Raw genomic sequence first — 18,992 nt, 5'->3', positions numbered from 1 at the left:
AGAAGGATGAAATAGTTTCTATGCTAAAGAGGGAAAACGATATGCCCGGAGATAGCAAAATTTTAAAAAAATCACATGCAAGTATCGGTGTTGTCCCATGTTGGGGGTCTATATAGGGACAGAAGTCTTTGGGCACGTGAAATTCTGTATAAAACCGAACATGCATAAATGTTGCAATTTTCCTCTCTTTGCAAACAATTTTCTTCTCTTTGCAGACATGCATCTATCAGTGTTCTCCTGTGCGGTGGTGTCAATGTTATGCCTTGTGGGGGTGTACAGACCGGCTGAGGGGTACCCGAGCTGGCAGGAGGACGATATGGACTGCCTGATGTCGTGTGAGACTTGTCTGTCCATGTACGAGTGGCCTCGTCACTTCGACCTGGCGTCGTGCTACCGACAGTGTGAGCGGTCCTACCTACCTGTCAGGTAGACTTTTTTTTCTATTTTTAATGTTGGAAAATATATGGTTTTTGCTCTTTTTCCTTTTCTTCTTCTTTTCCTCCAAACCAATAAGGTCAATGACCTGAACCAGACGTCTGTCACCGAGGGAAAACATATCGTTTTTGCACTGATTTCTTTTCTTCTTCTTTGAACCAATAAGGTCAATGATCTGAACCTGACGTCTCTCACCATGGTAACTGGTGTTGGGTTACATCATGTTGCAATTATGGAGCAGGAAGGATTTAGACTCTTGTCTGACCATATATATGCATTCCTTTGAGCAAGCAGATGATGGTTAAACACATTTGTGCATTTATCATCCATAATAAAATGTGTTCGTTTTCAATCTCATTAGGACAAAATGAAAAAAACCTCTGGTCGCGGAATTTTTTTCGCAACTATATACTATATTAATTTTTTAGCTATGTTAACTTTTTTATATCTTAATTTTTTATATCTTTAATTTTTTTATATTTTTTTATCTTCCAGGTACTCCGAGTGGTCCGTTTGCGAGCTGACGTTAAAGATGGGCGATACAAAGCCAAGCACACCCATGGGGGTGTTCAGGGGCAAGCGCGCAGCCGTGTGGAGAGGGAGGTATCGGTAGAGACTTTCCAGAACGGGACTGTTGTATCCAGAACAAAAATGTTGTATCCAGAACAGAACTGTTGTATCCAGAACCGTGGCTTCTGGGTTCTATGCCTGAATGGGTTAGGGTTAGGATCAGGCATGGTGCTGGATTGTCTCCGCGTATCCAGAACCGTGCCTATCTAGTTCTGTGCCTAAATGGGTAAGGGTTAGGATCAGGCATGGTTCTGGATTGTCTCCGCGTATCCAAAAACGTTGGTTTGGCCTCGGTACAGTTCTGGATGGTCCATGGGTATCCAGAACCGAACCGTGCCTGAGCATGATTCTGGATAAAGCACTGTCCTGGATACGCGTGGACTATTCAAACCCATTTCTGAGCACGGTTCTTGATACGTGTAGGCCATCCAGACCCATTCCTGACCACAGTGCTGTATTAAACAAGGTTCTGGATACGTTTGGACCATCCAGAACAGTTCCTGAGTAAAGTTCTGGACACAAAAAGCACGGTTCTGGATGCAACAAGGACTGACTCGGTAACGTTTATTCGGGACCAAGACACCGTGAACGTGGCAAATCTACAGAAGTACTTGTGTGTAATTAAAGATTGTGCAGTTTTATCCTGAGAGCTCATCTGTGTTGGTAGAAGTCATGATGAAACAAGTTTAAAGTGTAATTTCCGACAGAAGATATTGGACTTTCTACTGTACAACTCCAGTCTGTATCAAGGACAAAGAAAAAGACTGGGCCTACAATCAACTCCTCACATCTGCATAAAATAGATAAATAATGTTTGCATAGCCTGACTGAAAAAAAAATGGAGGATTGCTTATTTGTTGACACAGACAGGAGTTCTACAGTCGAAAATATCTGCAATTTTGTTTCCAGTGTCCCGATGTCTTATTGTACTTAAGGCTCTCTTTACATCAAAACAAATTGTCATAAAAAGTCGCCTGTTAAAGATAACCCATTGCGCTGGACGCTACATATGCAGCCACAGATGATAAAAGTGTAGCCAGAAGCACCTTAATGTTACACGGATGGGTCAAAGTTGCAGAAGTATGAGTAGAAATACATATGTATTACTTGGTTTAAGGCCACACAAATGTAATTTTATTGGTGACTTTTCAAGTTACACTGATATCATAGACCATACATGTATAGCCAGAGGCACGCCAATGTTACACGGATTGGTACGCTGTATGTCAAGTAGAGATATTACTTGTTTTAAGGCAACACGGAAGTAATTTTATTGGTGACGTCTGCTGCCGCACTGATACGAAATAACTTAAAGGCAAACTCCAGGTTTTGTTCATAGATAATGGCCTCTACAAGAAGCAAAGTAATGTCACACTGATACAGATTAAGGTTTACAGCTGTATGAGTAGAAATATTGCTTGGTTTAAGGCAACACAGAAGTGATTTTATTGGTGACGTCTGCAGTCACACTGATACGAAATAACTTAAGGCAAACTCCAGGTTTTGGTCATAGATAATGGCCTCTATCAGACGCACCTCAATGTTACACAGATAGGTGACGGTTTGCAGCTGTTTGAGTAGAAATATTACTTGGTTTAAGGCCACAAAACGGTAATTTTATTGGTGACTTCTCCAGTTACACTGCTATCATAGACCATATACATATATAGCCAGAAGGTTACCGCTATATGTCGAGTAGAAATGTTAGTTGGTTTAAGGCAACACAGAAGTAATTTTATTGGTGACATCCGCATCCGCATCCGCACTGATACGATATAACTTAAAGGCAAACTTCAGGTTTTGGCCATAGATAATGTCCTCATTACAAGTATAGCCAAAAGCACGTTCATGTCACACAGATACAAGTTACATCTGTGGAGATGTTACTTGGTTTAAGGCAACACAAGAGTGAGTTTATGTGTGACTTCCCCAATTCCACTGATATCATAGACCATACATGTATAGCCAAAAGCACACCAACGTTTAATGGATACAGGTTACAGCTGTATAAGTAGAAATATTACTTGGTTTTAAGGCCATACAAATGCGATTTTATTGGTGACATATGCATCCGCAGTCAGACTGAAATGGAATAACGTAAAGGCAAACATGTTTTGGTCATTTGCACATATAAAGCGGGCCTCCTCCGAATGAAATTATTAGTAAATAATAGTAATTACATCAAGAAATCAAATCACGATACTTTGGCAGTGAGATGTCAGCCATAAAACCTTCTTGCTGCGGCCCTACATGGTTCCGATTTGCTGCAAATGAAGTGTCAGTAAAAACATGTCGGCCTCTCCGCTCCACATCCCGCTAACATCACCTGACCCCGGCCCTGACCCCGAAAATTGGCATCCCCGGGCTCGTTCCCAGGGGTCGCCAGGTTGCCATAACGACCCGCATCTCGTCCCCAGGGATGTTTGTAAAGTGGCTGGCGATGCCCTCAGAGCGGACTGTGCACGGAGAGTGTTCATTATGACATTAGGGGAGTACCGTTAGCGTTAATAGCTGTGTAACTGACAGGGATGTAAGGAAGAAACTATCTATGGAATAACGGCATTAGGGGAGTACCGTTAGCAGTAGTAACTGTGTAATGGCGAGAATGTACGGACAGGAGTACCGTTAGCAGTAACAACAGTGTAATGGCGAGAAAGTACGGACGGTCGAATAACGGCATTAACGACCAGTGTAACCGCCGGGAGACAAGAGACGTTTGCGGCCCGCTTCTGTGTGAAAAAATGTACCCGATTTAACAAGCGGAGGCTGTGTGAAAAATGTACCCAACTTAACATGTACGACCGGGAATAACGTTAGCAGTAATAACTGTGTAACGTTTTCGCTTTTGTGTGAGAAATGTACCCGATTTAACACCCGTAAGCCGTGTGTGTGGAATAAAATACATGTATTTTCGTGAACCCCTCCAAGTGTGGACTCGTTATGTGTTAATTTCATGCTTGGTTGTATTGTATTGAATGAATGAATGAATGAATGAATGAATGAATGAATGAATGAATGAATGAATGAATGAATGAATGAATGAATGAATGAATGAATGAATGAATGAATGAATGAATGGATGGATGAATGAATGATTGGATGAATGAATGAATGAATGAGTGAAACCTTTATTGTAAAACATACCCACTGCTATAGGTCTAGGTTACAACAAAGCAATAGTTTACAGACGAATTAATGCATACTAAAGCAACTGGATATGATTTTGGAAGCGGCCATGCGCTTCAGTGTATTTGTGCATCTGCTTATTGCGCTGATCTGTCTCCATCATAAAAAAAAAACTGAAAAAGAAATCTGTTCTGGCAAATAAATCAGCATCAGATATCGAGTCTCAAATCAGACGTTTGTGCAGTACTTAATACGGCCGCATGGGGGCCACAGGCGCCTGGGTACCTGTCACAGACAGTCCTGGGAAAGAGAACGTATTCTATGTACATAGTATCCTGGGGACGGTCCCTATACGCTACAGAATGTTTTGATGTCGTGACGCCCCCCTCCCCACCCCCAAGCTCTCGGCAGTGTAGTTAAAGAATAGCGACTTTACCGGTGAATGAGGTAAGTTCAGAAAAATATGTTTACCATAATGTTCCCACAACCTTGAGAATACTAGTAGCTTCATACATGTAGACGTTAGAATTCGTTTGGGTGTATATTATGCTATGTGCATGTCGCACAGTTACTTGATGATTGGGTTTAATCAAAACTTTTCACATAGCATTAAAGCCGCCAGTGACAATGAGACTAGTGTCAGAAACTAATCTAGAGTCACGTTAGTGTTACAGAATAGACAGTAATATTCACACACACATGTGCTCTCCTAGAAACACTTCCGGCATCACACAAGCACAAGGCACCAAGAGTTAAATACATAGAGAGACAATGTCTCTAAACTGAACCAAGCCCAAACCAGCACCAAGAGACCACATCTAAGGATATATTAGACATTAAACAAGGACAACAACAACAACATGGCCTTCAGCTAGCTCTGATATCACAAGAGGCAAGTTTTTCATGCTACGGAATACATTTACATCTTACTTTTTGCTTGGTTTTGTATTGTTATTTGGCTACATAATTCGAGTGCTGTGTTACATGTGCATTTCTGATGTACATATATTATGTCCCTTTTGATGTATACGTATTTACGAATGATACGACAAACTCCGTTCGACATGCTTCACATTGGTATGCAAATTTTACTTTTACATATTAGTTGATCCACTATTTTGACTTCCTATTATCTTGATATGATGTCCGGAAAAACACAGAGTCTTGCAATACTACACGTTGATCCGATTTTCCGGCAAAATACATGTATCATATGCCGGCTATTCCGTATGTGTCAATTTATTGTGTTGGTGAATAAGCTTAAAGTGCCCCCTGGCGATCCTTAGAAATATCGCACAATGGTTTATCCCTGGCCAATGTTCCTTCTGACAAAGGACATGCTCTGACCGAGGACTCAATCCTGGAGCCAGCCAACTTTTATATCCTGCAGCTGTGGGAGCCAGCAGAGGGCAGGAAGAGAAGGGGTAGAGGAAGCATAACTTTCATTGACACCCTGAAGCGGGATGCTGGGCTCAAAAACATCACCACAGCAGAACTCTGCTCACTGATGGAGGACAGGGATGAGTGGAGAAGATTGCTTCCCCGTGATGACATCGCTGATGTCCACGTTCAAGGCCCAAGGTACATCATGTACTGCAATTCCTATGTCTATATTACTATACTGTATAAGTGATGATGACTATGTCATTGTTCTAGTAGTTTTGCTGGCATTGTGCGAAGCGCCATCTTGCGACATGAGCGTGCACTACCACAAAGAGTGAAGTGCGATCAGGATGAATTAGACGCTTTACCAATTCATCCGTAAAGCGTCAAACCACAGTGATACATAACGTGCATAGTACTTTATAAGGATTGGTTTTAAACGACAGTGATCTTAGTCCAAGAATATATCATTCTCATATTCCAATTTGAACAGCATGTCACAAGAACATAGCATCATACTGGGGACCTGCATGCCCTTTTCCGTAAGGCGTAATTAGTCTTCGCAATCCGTAGGCAGCCTCCCCAATTCGTAACAGTACATTAGCCGCAAAGCATAAAGTCGTAATCAGCTCTGAGACTTTAGCGTGATTCGTAATCGGCGGCGAAAATCTTGCGTAATTCGTAATCACTAGCCACCCCACCCCCATGCAGGCCCTTCATTTATATCTAGTTATTGGCGCATGTCATGCAGGTCGTACAATATCCGGTATACAGTTTACATATTGTCTGTGTCTGTGTCAGAAAAAAAATCACTACAACGTACAAAATTCTGATGCATTGTAACGTTCATTAAATGCCTTCTACAAGTAGATACCGTAAAAATTCTATTATTCTATTATTTTTATAACTAACAAAACAACAACCCTTGGATATGTGTGATCAATGAGCTATTTGAAGGTACTTAAATGTATATTTTGTACCATGTTGGCAAAGGGTTAACCTTTTGACAGCTGAATTTAACACCGGTTCTTCATTGACATAACAAACTATTCACCAGTCGGACGGATCGCCAAAAGTGCATAAACTTAACGTTTTTGTACTTCTACATGCACCAATCTTCTTTAGGCTAGGCTCTCTAGTGCAGTCACTTGTCTCAGAGTATTTGCTAATGTATACAGGTATAACGTTCAGTCTATCGGAGTGACGTAGTTCAGTCTTCATCTTCATCTTTGCCGGGGCTTAAAGATGTTATGTGAGCCCCGGCTACACCCCCATATAGCCCCTGATGGGGCACTTTAGGGGGGGGGGGGCTTGGTTTAAGGCGGGCAGGCCTCCAGCCTGGCCCGGGAGGACTCAACGGAGGGAGCCATGACCACCGGGCCAGTCTGTGAGGCTTTTGTTGATCAAAACAGAATATGTCCGGCTGCGACACCCCGGTCACTCGTATCATACAGTACGAGCAATATATACATGTATATCTCAGAAAATAACTTCTACTACTACTACAGTTAACTACTGTCAGTCTCAAAGACTATGACTTTAAATATGCTGCATAAACAAATATGGATAGCTCAGTTCTCGTCGTACAAAAATAATGTACAAAGTCAGGAAAGTAAATGACCAAAAACGCTGTTAATTTGACAATTCTCCATGCTATTAGCCTTTTTATGGTAGATACACAATATGTATGTTTCTTATAGTGCAGAAAATGGCATACTACGTTCTCTATACAATCGCTGTGTGGTAGATTTTATTTTGGGGAGCTTTTGTTTATCAAAACAGTACATGTCCGGCTGCGACACCCCTACAACTCAAATCACACAGTACAATATCTCAGAAAATGCCTAAAAACGCTGTAAATTCGACAATTGTACATAGGTAAATTGCACATTCTACATAGGTAATGTTTAGATTTTATATATTTCCACATATAAAACGAAATAATAATCAAATAATGAAAAAAGGGCAGATATGCCGGTAGAGGCCTGAAACCTTAGTGGTTTTTCACGGGCCTTCCCCATAGCTTTTATAATGTAGATGCACATGTATGTTTCTTCTATACATGTAACAGAAGATGGCAAACTTCGTTCTTTGTACAATCGTCGTGTGGTACATTTTATTTCTTGGTACGCTTCCAAACCACCCATGTACAGCGACGAGGGAATGTTCTCGAAGCCGCCCACGCCTAGCAACGCCTTAGCAACCGGAACATCCGGATAACAACCACACCGACTGGATGTAACGTTACATGGTGACAACAAATTGAAGCCAAGACCCCCACCCCTTTTTCTGACCTCCGTGCTTCTTTAGATGTTTTTGTCGAATATTCTGGATGTGAAAACTTACTCAACAGTGTGATTACTAAAACTGCACAATGTTTATAAGGTCATTACGCTTTCGATGCGCGTTTCATAGGGGAAATGTCTCTTCAATATATTTCCAAACATTAGTAAAATTTAAAATGTTGTTAGCTTAAGTTGATAGAACAGTATGTGGCCTAAGTGGGAGGGCAGATAAGTACTTATACACACACGGCCTAGTATTCTGTGCATTCTGTTCATTACAATTTTGTCTCTAGCGTTTAACATGAGGTATAGCTGTAATATTACTAATTTCGGGATTATATGTGCAAAATTGAGACATAAAAATATCTCTCGTTGCTCTGTCTGGCCCGTGTTGGCGGGTATGAAAGTTGATAAAACATCACCACCGCCACACGAGACGATGTGAGGTCTTTGATGTTTTTCTGCCTCCCGGACTTCGGGCCTATTCTAGTCTGGTCGATAGTTCCTGATATTTACATCTAGCTCTAAGAATAACACAATCATAAAAATGCAAGATGAAATCTTGGTCCAACTTGCTTTCAAAGACAAACGCAGCAGTTCTTAAAACATCAAAAGATGATATTCGGAGTAAATATCCATAACGTATGTCACTTTTGAATGGTTTTTGAGACGGGTAAAAGGGTCTACCGACGCTGTTTTGCTCTCTGTTTACGGACACCAGTCCTGATCAAACAGTGTATGCCTGGCTCCCACAACCCTTCCACTCGTGTCATGTAGGAAAATATTAAAATACTTCATCATCACCTCCGGATTTACAGAATTACTAGAGTATACTCTATCCCTTATAGCGGACACTAGTGCAGTCCCTGAGAAACCAGCGTCTCTCTCTCTATCATACTAAAACCATTATATATAGTAGTAATTCGACGATTTACTGTAAAAGCACATTATTATCCAATACTGCATAGTCTTTGTAAAGTAAAGTAGCCTCGGTCATTAATGCGTCTCATATAGAAGTAGATGCCATACTTAATACAGTCGTTGTGCAATGAAGTTAAGTTTTTGTAGATTCCCAAACTATCCATGTACAGGGAAGGTTCTCGAAGCCGCCTACGCCTAGCAACGCCTTAGCAACCGGAACGTCCGGGTTATTTCATTATATGTTCCTGTCGACTTTTCTGGGTGTGGATTGATGAATCCACAGAGGCTTAGCTCCGGGACCAAAGGTCGACTTGCGAAGACGCTAACACGTAAACGCTAGGAATTATTTTCAGAAAGTTTAGCTTGGCTGCCTGCGAACACTCTTCCCTGCACAGAGAGAAACCAGCGATGTTAAAAAAGCACAAAATTTCTCACGCATTCTTCATTGAAGTGTCGAAACGTGGCTGAATTAATCTTCAAGCAATTATTTGGCTTAAATATTGTAACGCTTTCTGACAGTCGAGCCAAGTTATGAGATGCCCCTGTCAGGCTAGCCGGGCCGTCAGGAAACTAAACCATTTTCATCCCTACATCTGCTTGGAGATAAAGCCGGATACAAACATATACGCCGCCCTCTTCTTCTATCTACACCCCCCCCCCGCCAAACCCATTCTTATGCAAGGGTTTTTGTACCCAGAACCGTGCCTATCTAGTTCTATGCCAGAATGGGTTAGGGTTAGGATCAGGCACGATTTCGGATAGTCTCCTTGTATCCAAGAAAGTAGATTTCCCCCCAGGCACGGTTCTAGATGTGCGTGAACTATCCAAAACCGTGCCTGAGCGTGATTCTGGATAAAGCAATGTTCCACATGCAACATTTGCCTCTAACGTTAAGTTTGTATATGCTATTTACACAGACAGGTACGAGTGTAACGTTTAATCCATCGAAGTCACGTATTTTAGTCTGCAGGGACTTAGTAGTTAACAAGTGTATGTCCGGAGTCCACACCCTACCTCTCATAAAACAATACATCAGATATACCTAAACGGTATGAATTTGACCATTGATTTTAAAAGCTCATTGTACATAGTATTTACGAGGTACATTTGTCTCATACATATGTGTGTATGTTATATAGCAGAAAGATACGCTGTGCCTTGTACAACTGTTGTGTAAAATAAAGTTTAGTTTTTTGTACATCCCAAACTACCCAAGCGTAGCGACGTCGCGACGAGGGAAGTTTCTCGAAGCCGCCCACGCCTAGCAACGCCTTAGCAACCGGGACATCCGGGTAACAACCACACCGACTGGGTATAGATGGTGACGACAAATATTGAAGCCAAAACATTCCCACCCCCTTTCTTATTTCCGTGCTTCATTAGATCTTTTTGTCGAATTTTCTGGATATAAAAACTAATAAATAAAACTAATGCCCTACGCTACTGAATGGGGGGAAATGCCTCTTCAAGATTTATCATTTAAATGAAAAGGTTTTCAGTTAAAATTAATATAATAAATGTGGGAGACCACTCAGACCAGAATTACGGCCTAGTATTCTGTACACTCGGTTCATTACAATAATGTCTCTCAATGTAGCGTGAAACATTATAATATACATATAGCTGTGATTATATTTCAGGTAGTACATCTGTCAAATTGAGACATAAAAATATCTACTGTTGCTCTGTCTGGTCCGTGTTTTCGGCGGGCATAAAAGTTGATAAAACAGCACCTGCTCCAGACGAGACGGTGGAAAGTCTAAATGTTGTTTTTTCTACCGGCCTTCACACCTGTTCTACGCTGGTCGATCATTCCTGATATTTACAGAGAGCTATAAAGAGTAACACAATAATAAAACTGTAAGATGAAATCTTGGTTCTGTTTGCTTTAGCAGCAGATATTAAAGCAATGTTTTATTAAATGATAACACACAGGGTCAGAATCGATAGCGGAGGTCGCCGTTTAATTGCTTCTCTGACGGGTACAAAGAGTCTGCCGACGCCACACCTGCCCGCGCTGTGCATATCGCTGTTTACGGACAACATCATGAAGCCAAATGGAAAGAAAAACAACTGGGTATGAGACGAGCTCCCCACGTGACATTATATGATGTCACCTGATAGTGAGAACTGATAAACGTCATCAGTGCTGACGTGAACCAATAGGAAGAGTGTTGGTGCTCACGTGGACCAATGGAAAGAGTGCAGGATCTCGACAAGAAACGGTTCGTACTGGGCTCTCTGTACATTTCACCGGGGTCTCTCGTCTCAGACCGTCGTGACTTGTGGTTTGGTTCAAGCTACATTTAAACTGACAAGAGTACAGGTAAGGTTCGCGACGTGTTCCATCAAAATATACTAGTGTGTTTCTTTATGTTTTGTTTCATTTCCTTCCTCTAGTGAAATCCACATGCGACTAAAAATTAAATCGAAGAACAGAGGAAAGCTGCATTTATGCATATGTATAATACAGTTCAAGCTAATAGTTTTCAATAATCTAAGTCACTTACTCTCTCACTCAGTCCCGTAGCTGCCTCTGTCTCTAAAATAATCCTAATACCATATGCATATCAAAGTTTTCTGGGTTTTGTAAAAAATATGCATATGTAGCGGTACTTTCGATTAAAACCGAAATTAATGCAGAAACATCTCTGGGTGACAATACAAATCTGTGGAATGTTAAGTGACGCATGCCTATTTTTTTAAATCTTTTTCCCCAGACGTCAACACAACAGCCATGTTGGCGAAAGTGCTGTTGTCCACCGCTGTCGTGTTCGCCACCATTCGCGGAGGTAGAACCATGAGTTGTAAGTCCTAAAGATTGTTTATAGTGTCTGAGAAAAGTTAGACTAGACTCGCCCACTTTAGATATATCTATATGAATTTGTATTGCTGCCTTTTCAAGTATCACCTCGGCTATTATTTTCGAATTAGTGTGTTTTGCATTTTATTTCTTATTCTGCACATGTCAATGAAAACAAATACAAAGTAAAGTCCACAAGAAAAGGGTGCTTGGGGGAGGCAGAGACCATTTTTTCTATCCAAGGCATTCTCCACGACTAAATGGAAACAAGCAACCTAGTAATATTAAAGCTGATCGTTTCTTCAACATTTGAATTAGCAAACAAAATACAGTGTAATAACAAACAACGGGATTTCGGTAAATAATAACTAAATTACAACTGATTTGCAACTGATAACATAATAAAAAAATCATTGCTTAACAATAGAACTGAACAGAAGAACTCATCGTAAGTCGGGTTGTGTAGTAAATCGTTGTATGTGCAAATAATTTATCATGCATGGTGGCGAAGAAACAATGGACACATAATTCATTTTGTAATGTGCTTTGTAGACAAGAATTTCTGTCTGAATTTCAGTCATCCTAGTTGAATTCATGGTCCGGATTATGGTCAACGGTTCAGAAATGCGCCAAGTGTAGATTAAAAACCACCATGTGATACACTCTTGTACAATGGCCTCGCATAATCTAGCAACAACCTATAGATATGCTTGCAACCAATTCTAACAAAATTCATTACAGATAGCTTTATAGGTTAGAACAAATTGCATTTAGTCTTTATTTGATTTATTGTTTAAATATTTTGCCAAAGAACCCAAAAATATGCGTTTTGGTGTAAAAGGGTAGAAATATAAGAACATTTTTAAGGTTGTGGCTTAACATTGTTAATTCAGTGTGTCTATAGGGCAAGATATTGATAGACAAATGAGTTACCTCTCGCGTCTGCTATCCTAGCCAATTGGGATGAAAAAAATGGCTAACAGTTAAATAATATAAGTCTAATTAAGTTGAATCTTGTCGTGGACATAAGCTAACAAAATGTATCAGGATTGAAGACTATTTTTAAAGCTTAACCAAGAAGGTAATGTTTTCGGTGCCGCTTGTTGTTGGACAGCATAACTTAAAGAAATTCTGATTTGATTCGTATTATATTTAGCATTGTGGGAAGGTGTCGGGCAAAAAAATGTCATGTCTACTGTCGTCTTACTATAGTACTGCAGAAGTTTTTGTTCCCATTTGAAGATGATAAACACTCGTTCTCATTCAAATGTGCAAAATGCTGTTGCCACTCTTTACGACCAGATATTAGTCAAATCACGGACCTCATCATGGCTTCCTTCATCATCACTTTCCCACTACACTTACCATGTTTCACGAAAAATGTACCACAACAGTTTGATTGATGACTTGGAAGAAACTATGCCATAGTTTCTATGGCCACGGGTTGGATTTCTCCTTCCCAAGAAGCGGCTGTCACCTGAGAAGACAGCCGCTGAAAACTTTAAAAAACAGTCCAAACGTAGCAATTTAATTACAACAATAGTTTGGTGGCTGTTGAAACCAGGCCCTTTTAACTGATCAAGTCAGATCACTACTGTCAGTATTCTTGTGCGTTATGTGAGGTGTTTCATACCTGTCGCCAAGTTCTGTAACATCCGTTACCGCTCAAGTAAGACGGTCGTAGAGTTTAGACAACACATGAGACACGATCTTGCCATTTTTATAATTTTTAGCAAGTTTTCTGGGTTTCAAAGAGAAGAGGAAAGTAGTGTTTGCTGCCATTTGTAGCCATCCTTGCTGAACAAAATGTTTGCAGTAATGAATGTAACCCCTGTTACCATTGTTTATTACCTTCGATGTTATTTACTTCACCTGGTATATGAAAGTTACCCAGTTTTTAAATGCCCGTACTTATCCTCCCTTCCTTCTAAAAGATTAAGCTAATGCTGTAGATGTTTTCAGAGAACAAAAGCAAAACGTACGTTTTGTATCCTCCGTTACTGGTACCGGTAACGAAGGTTACACCTGTAGCGGAAAAGACATAATTAGGGATCAAATTTCCTTTTACTGTGCGCCATTAACAAAAGTAATGGAAATAAAATAGAAATCATATGCATCGAAAGAGAAATAACCATCAATGTCCTCACCAGACTCAAATGTTCTACCCGACTTTGCTTCATGTGTTCGATACGTGTGTATTTGCCAGTATATAATGTACTACAGAAGCACTTCCATAGATACTAATGCCTAAACTAATGGCTTTTGAGGTGATGTCATGAATACAAGCTTAATCGTACACCCAATCCATGCTGATGTTCCAGTGTTTTTGCTGCAGAGAAAATGCATTGTTTAAATATATCTAAAGTGCATACATTTTCGGTAACTTCTTCCTTTAAAAATTAAGTTGCCATTAATCCAGGTGCTTTCCTAGAAAGTGAGGTAGGTTTTCCTGAAAAAACAGATCATCGATTTTTCGCCCATTCTGCACATTTTAATGAGAATGAGCCTAAAATACTAAAATAGCCTTATTTCCAAAGACAAGACTTTCATACCTTTTACAACTTGTGTTATTGGATGATAGCCTTATTTCAATCAATGAAATTAATGAATAAAAACTTATAAAATATTTGTCTTGTAGGTCATGCACATAGTGAACAAAAATAAACAAAAGTATCTCTCTTATATCTATCTTATATCTTTTGTTATATGAATGATGTCAATTTACATTCTCTTACTTGTTTATTTTTATGTTTTTTTTAGTTTTGCTTATATATATATGTATATGAGGTTTCTGGTATACCATATATAACTAGAGTTCCACGATCTCATAACTTTGTCAAATGATTTTAATCTTTAAAACAAATTATAGCTTATTCCACCTGATTATGCAAATAGAATCCTCATTTAATGTCGTCTAATTTCTGTTGTATGTCATATATTATATATGCTTGTTATTTTGGATCCTTATTTTCATCATTTTCTGCCACGAACTTGTTGAGTTTGTTTTCTAGTTCTTGCTCTTCATCCCGGTTCATTCGTGCATTACTCTTAAGAGTATGCTATGCTAAAGATCTTCATTTTTAGTTCCCATCGAAGACCAGGATCTTGCATGTCTTTTAGCTTTTCTATTACATCTGTAATGATGTCTACCATAGCTGTCGTAAAGTTTTCGTCTGAAATTAGACTATTGGTAAAACTCCAGAATCCTGGTCCTCTTTTTTTGCATTTTGGAGTCATAATAGTCATGCAGACTGCTCTGTGGTCTGGTACTGGTGCTGTGCTAATCTTACATTCACTTGTTTGTACAAGGTTGCTTGGTATAAACCAGTAGTCTAATCTACACTTTACAGCTGCTGACTCATTTTGCCATGTGTACTGTCTAGTATTTGGATTCTTTTGTCTCCATATATCAGTGAGGTTCAGAGTATCAAGTGTTGAAGTTATTTCTTTGATTGCAGTGTCTTTATATTTTATAGGTCTTACACCTGTTTTGTCTAGCTATGTCAGAGATACATTGCAATCACAACCATGATCGTTCCACTTCCATGCTGTTGTAATAAGTTGTTTACCTCTTTATAGAGGTTTCATGATCTTATCCCATGTTTCGTGAGTATAGATTCATTAAGCATAATTCTGTGTCATTTATTTTGGTGTTTGCAATTATGTGTCATGTTAAATAGTAGTATCATGACCCCCTTGCTGTGTGATGTGCCATGGCTATAGAGTATATTCCCTCCCCATTCTGTAGCCCATTGCTTCTCATTTTCTTTTGTTGAAAAGGTTTGTTGTAGAGAGGCTATGTCGACATTTTTGGCGTTTAGCCACCTTGATATTTTGCTTCTTTTGAAGTAGTTACTGATCCCTCTTTCATTTAATGCTATGATATTTAATCAAAGATTTGTCATTTAGTATGGATTTAACCCTGCTTTAACTATTCGCTTTGATCTTGATTGATCGAGATTAACAATAATAGACTTGTAAACAAAATACATATAAAATAAAATAATGCATATAATAACAATGATAATGATGATGATAAATAAAGTGATAACAATAAAAGTAACGTTAATAATACAACTTATGGCAGCAATGGTAATGAAACAACATAAACATAAATTTTGATGATCAACATAAAATACTCATCAGATGTGCCTGAAGGAAAAAGAAAATTGGAGGGGAGCAAGAAGTGGTATCGGTTAGCAGTAAGTAATAGTCATCACAACTTTCAATTTTTTTCAGAATCTCCCTGTGTCTTTAATTGAAAAGCATAAAGTCTTACACACAGTTACAGTACTTTTTCCATCAGGCACTTACATTGCCTTCGATGCTTTGTATTTGATTCCCAACATTTCTCATCCCGACAGAGATTTCTGTACTGTGACTCTCAGATGATCAGGCTTGTTAACAGTATTGTCTTATAGAGTTCTGTTCACCTTGTAGTTTGAGACAGTTTAGTAAATATACATATATGATACTTTTTCATATTCAATTTCTTCATGCAGGATACCTAAACTGTTACTAGTACTTTTTCCTGCCTTTCCGTGATCTTAATTAAGCTCATTTTTGCCGTCTGTAGGTAAGTTCAACTCGGTATCTGTGTCAGTTCTTCACCGGTGTCACAGCGATCTCGCCCCCCCCAGTGATTTCGTCCTCCCAGCTAGTGATTTGATTTGATTTATTGACATTGCAACAGTGCAATACAAGCAGAACAGAGGCAGCTTTTGCGCGTAATTGCAGCTGTTGAGTCCGCGTGATCGGATTGCATGGGATTGTTCTGTACCGTCTATGGACAAGTTCTTGTGACTGAAATTTTCTGTGAACGTTGAGTTCCAGCAGCGGTCGGTCCAACAACTGACAAGAGCTGAACTGTAAAAGTAGTTGATTGCATCCCACCGCAAGGTACCAACTGCTAAATTCATTTTCGTAAAAAAAATTCACTAACCATTGATTCATTTTTTAATTTCAACATGTACTCTTAACTGCCAGGAATCTCTTACGTGGTATTTGGAAGTTTAGCCAGGCAAACATCACTAAACATAACTCATTCCAGACATTTGCATAATATATAAGGACATTCTATGACGGCCCTCTTTCATAAAGACTCATAACGTGGATCAACGTATTCAATCCATGCGTCTTGCCAATTAGGATTTTATTTGCATAATTAATAAGGAAAGCATTCACAATTCGTCAGTCGTAAAAGTTGACATTATTAGGCGTTTGTCAGCCACTCTGTCATTCTGCAATTCTTTTGGTCAGCTGGATGGATTGGTGCCATACTTGGTGCGTTAGTAGGGTGTGTGAAAAACTGAAGACTTAGATTTTTGGCCCCCACATTTGCTTCTCTTGGTACTGCAGCAGAACTTCCGGATCTCATACCTCGTGTTCCAAAGAAGTTATGGTCCAGATTTTGGGGTATCAAATAGCTCTTGTGCTCGAGAAGAGGAGAAATATAGTTTGGGTAGTTTGAAACCATGTCGCAATTTTGTTTGTTATTGGCGGGTTGATGTTGCTTTCACCGAGGGAGACGTTTTAACTCATAGGAGGAAGTAGCGTAATAGGAAATATGGCGCATTGTCGGGACTAAATTACAAAGTTATCGTGTTAAACCTGCTGCAAGTTTTGTCTGCTCTCAAAGTGCAGAACACTTCCGTGAAATGAAATCAATGCCTGTACAGCTTTATTCATGAATATATCCCTGTTACAAGATCTAACCTTATTTTTGATTGGTGGAGCGTCAGATTGAGATGGGCAGATGTACAATGACAAATTAAAAGTCATGCGTATACACATACAACAGTGCCAAGGGCCTGTCCTGTGGAATAGTCTTGCTGCTGATCAGCGGAAACTGACGTCAACGTCAGCATTTAAAAACAAACTGTAGAGGACTGCAGACTATAAGGAACCTGGAAAATGAATAAACTAAATGTGCCTATACTGTGACTGCGTTGTACATGTAAATGTTTGCAACATTATTTGTATATTGTTGTGTTCAACTTGTAATTTTTATGAACGTATACGTATTTTTAATGCAAGTGCCCAGGGATACCTGAGACTGAGTAACGGATCAACGGATCTGGGGTATGCCCTGGTAAAATAGATAAACTTGAACTTGAAACTTGCTTATTAGGACCCCCCCCCCGTTAATAATCTATTTGGAAATATAGTTTTCTAAATGTGAAATCTATATCCTTTGATAAGGTTATATTTCGTTCTTCTTTGAGTGTCATCGTTGCAAGACTCTTCTTGTTACCTTCATCATGTGGCTTTGTGTTGAGGTACACCATGCATAGGGGTTGCTGCTTTTGTAATCGGTTATAACTTGGGGTGTGGTGCATGTATCTTTATGATATTTGTTATACTGTTTTGTATGGTACTACTTCGGGGTATCTCGAGCTCTGGACATGCTATGGTCCTGATTTTGGACATAGATGCTTGGGCAGTAAGTATTTGGTGTGATTTGCAGTATTTGGTGTGAACTGCTTTTGGGAGCTTCTGTGGTCATTGTTCTGACAGAATGTCACTAGACCAGAAAACTTTTGATGTTGTGGATGTTTTTACAGTTATTCGTAGGTAGGTTCAAGTGTGGAAAAAGAAGGTTAAGTTCCAAGATGGACATTCTAGTAGTTTTCTAAGGTATTACAGCGGCACTTTTAGGATTAACATGTAGCTTCGAAACGAATGTAGGCTAGGTGAAGGTATTTGAAGTAGTGGGAATAATTTAAACAGATGTTCACATTCTTCTTTGGGGGACAGATGTTTGTAAGGTTAGATGGCGCCAGGCGTAAAGATTCAATTTTGTCGGCACCGCTATTCCAGCCCCTTGGTAGTTTATGCGACCAGATGCTCTCACTGTATGGTGCCATGGCCACACACATGCTTTGGTTCACATACCAGCAAAATTAACGTCAAACTATATATAGCAGCACATTTCTGATAACCCAAAATAATACATGACGAAAGTTTCCCATACTTACTACCCAAGCATCTTTGCCAAAATCAAGACCATAGCATGTCAACAGCACGAGATATCAAGCTCTTATTAGTGAATCAGGTGTTTATCTCAGGTTTATAGATAAAAACTTTCCAAAGACCGACAAAGTTTATCTTTTTTCTTTAGCTGAAGAATGTTCCAGCTGGACGTATTGGTTTGATACGGACGACCCAGACGACCCGAGCTATGACGAAGATGAAGGAGACCTTGAGAACTTCAATTTCATTAGGAATAATCGTACAGGACAAGTATGTGACACACCGACAGGAATACAGGCCCGCGTTGTCGGTGGTGCGATACTAGAGGAAGAAACGGAAGGAATAACCTTGGACCTTACAGGCTTGATGTGCTACAATGAGCACAATGATGGCCAGTGTGAAGATTACGCAGTCCGCTTCTGCTGCCCGGATGTTGGTATGTGTCATTCCACTCTACACGGTTTGTAGATAGATAAGTTTGGTTCTGAAGGGGATAT

The 18,992-nt window shown here is 39.7% G+C and overlaps 1 protein-coding gene across 1 annotated transcript in view; it reads left to right on the top strand.

Annotated features, from left to right (window-relative positions):
- LOC109465786 overlaps window positions 1–1,076 on the top strand; it is a 25,158-nt gene extending 24,082 nt beyond the window's left edge. The window contains exons 2-3 of the mRNA XM_019763224.1: window positions 214–426; window positions 931–1,076. Coding sequence (XP_019618783.1) covers window positions 218–426; window positions 931–1,048 — 327 coding nt within the window. The 5' untranslated portion in view covers window positions 214–217 and the 3' untranslated portion in view covers window positions 1,049–1,076. The remainder of the gene's footprint in view (window positions 1–213; window positions 427–930) is intronic.
- The last annotated feature ends 17,916 nt before the right edge of the window (window positions 1,077–18,992 follow it).

This window comes from Branchiostoma belcheri, unplaced genomic scaffold, assembly GCF_001625305.1.
Source record: "Branchiostoma belcheri isolate BF01 breed outbred unplaced genomic scaffold, Haploidv18h27 scaffold158, whole genome shotgun sequence".
NCBI classification, from domain to species: domain Eukaryota; kingdom Metazoa; phylum Chordata; class Leptocardii; order Amphioxiformes; family Branchiostomatidae; genus Branchiostoma; species Branchiostoma belcheri.
Note: the sequence above shows the minus strand (reverse complement) of the source record. Positions and strands in the feature narration are given on the sequence as shown.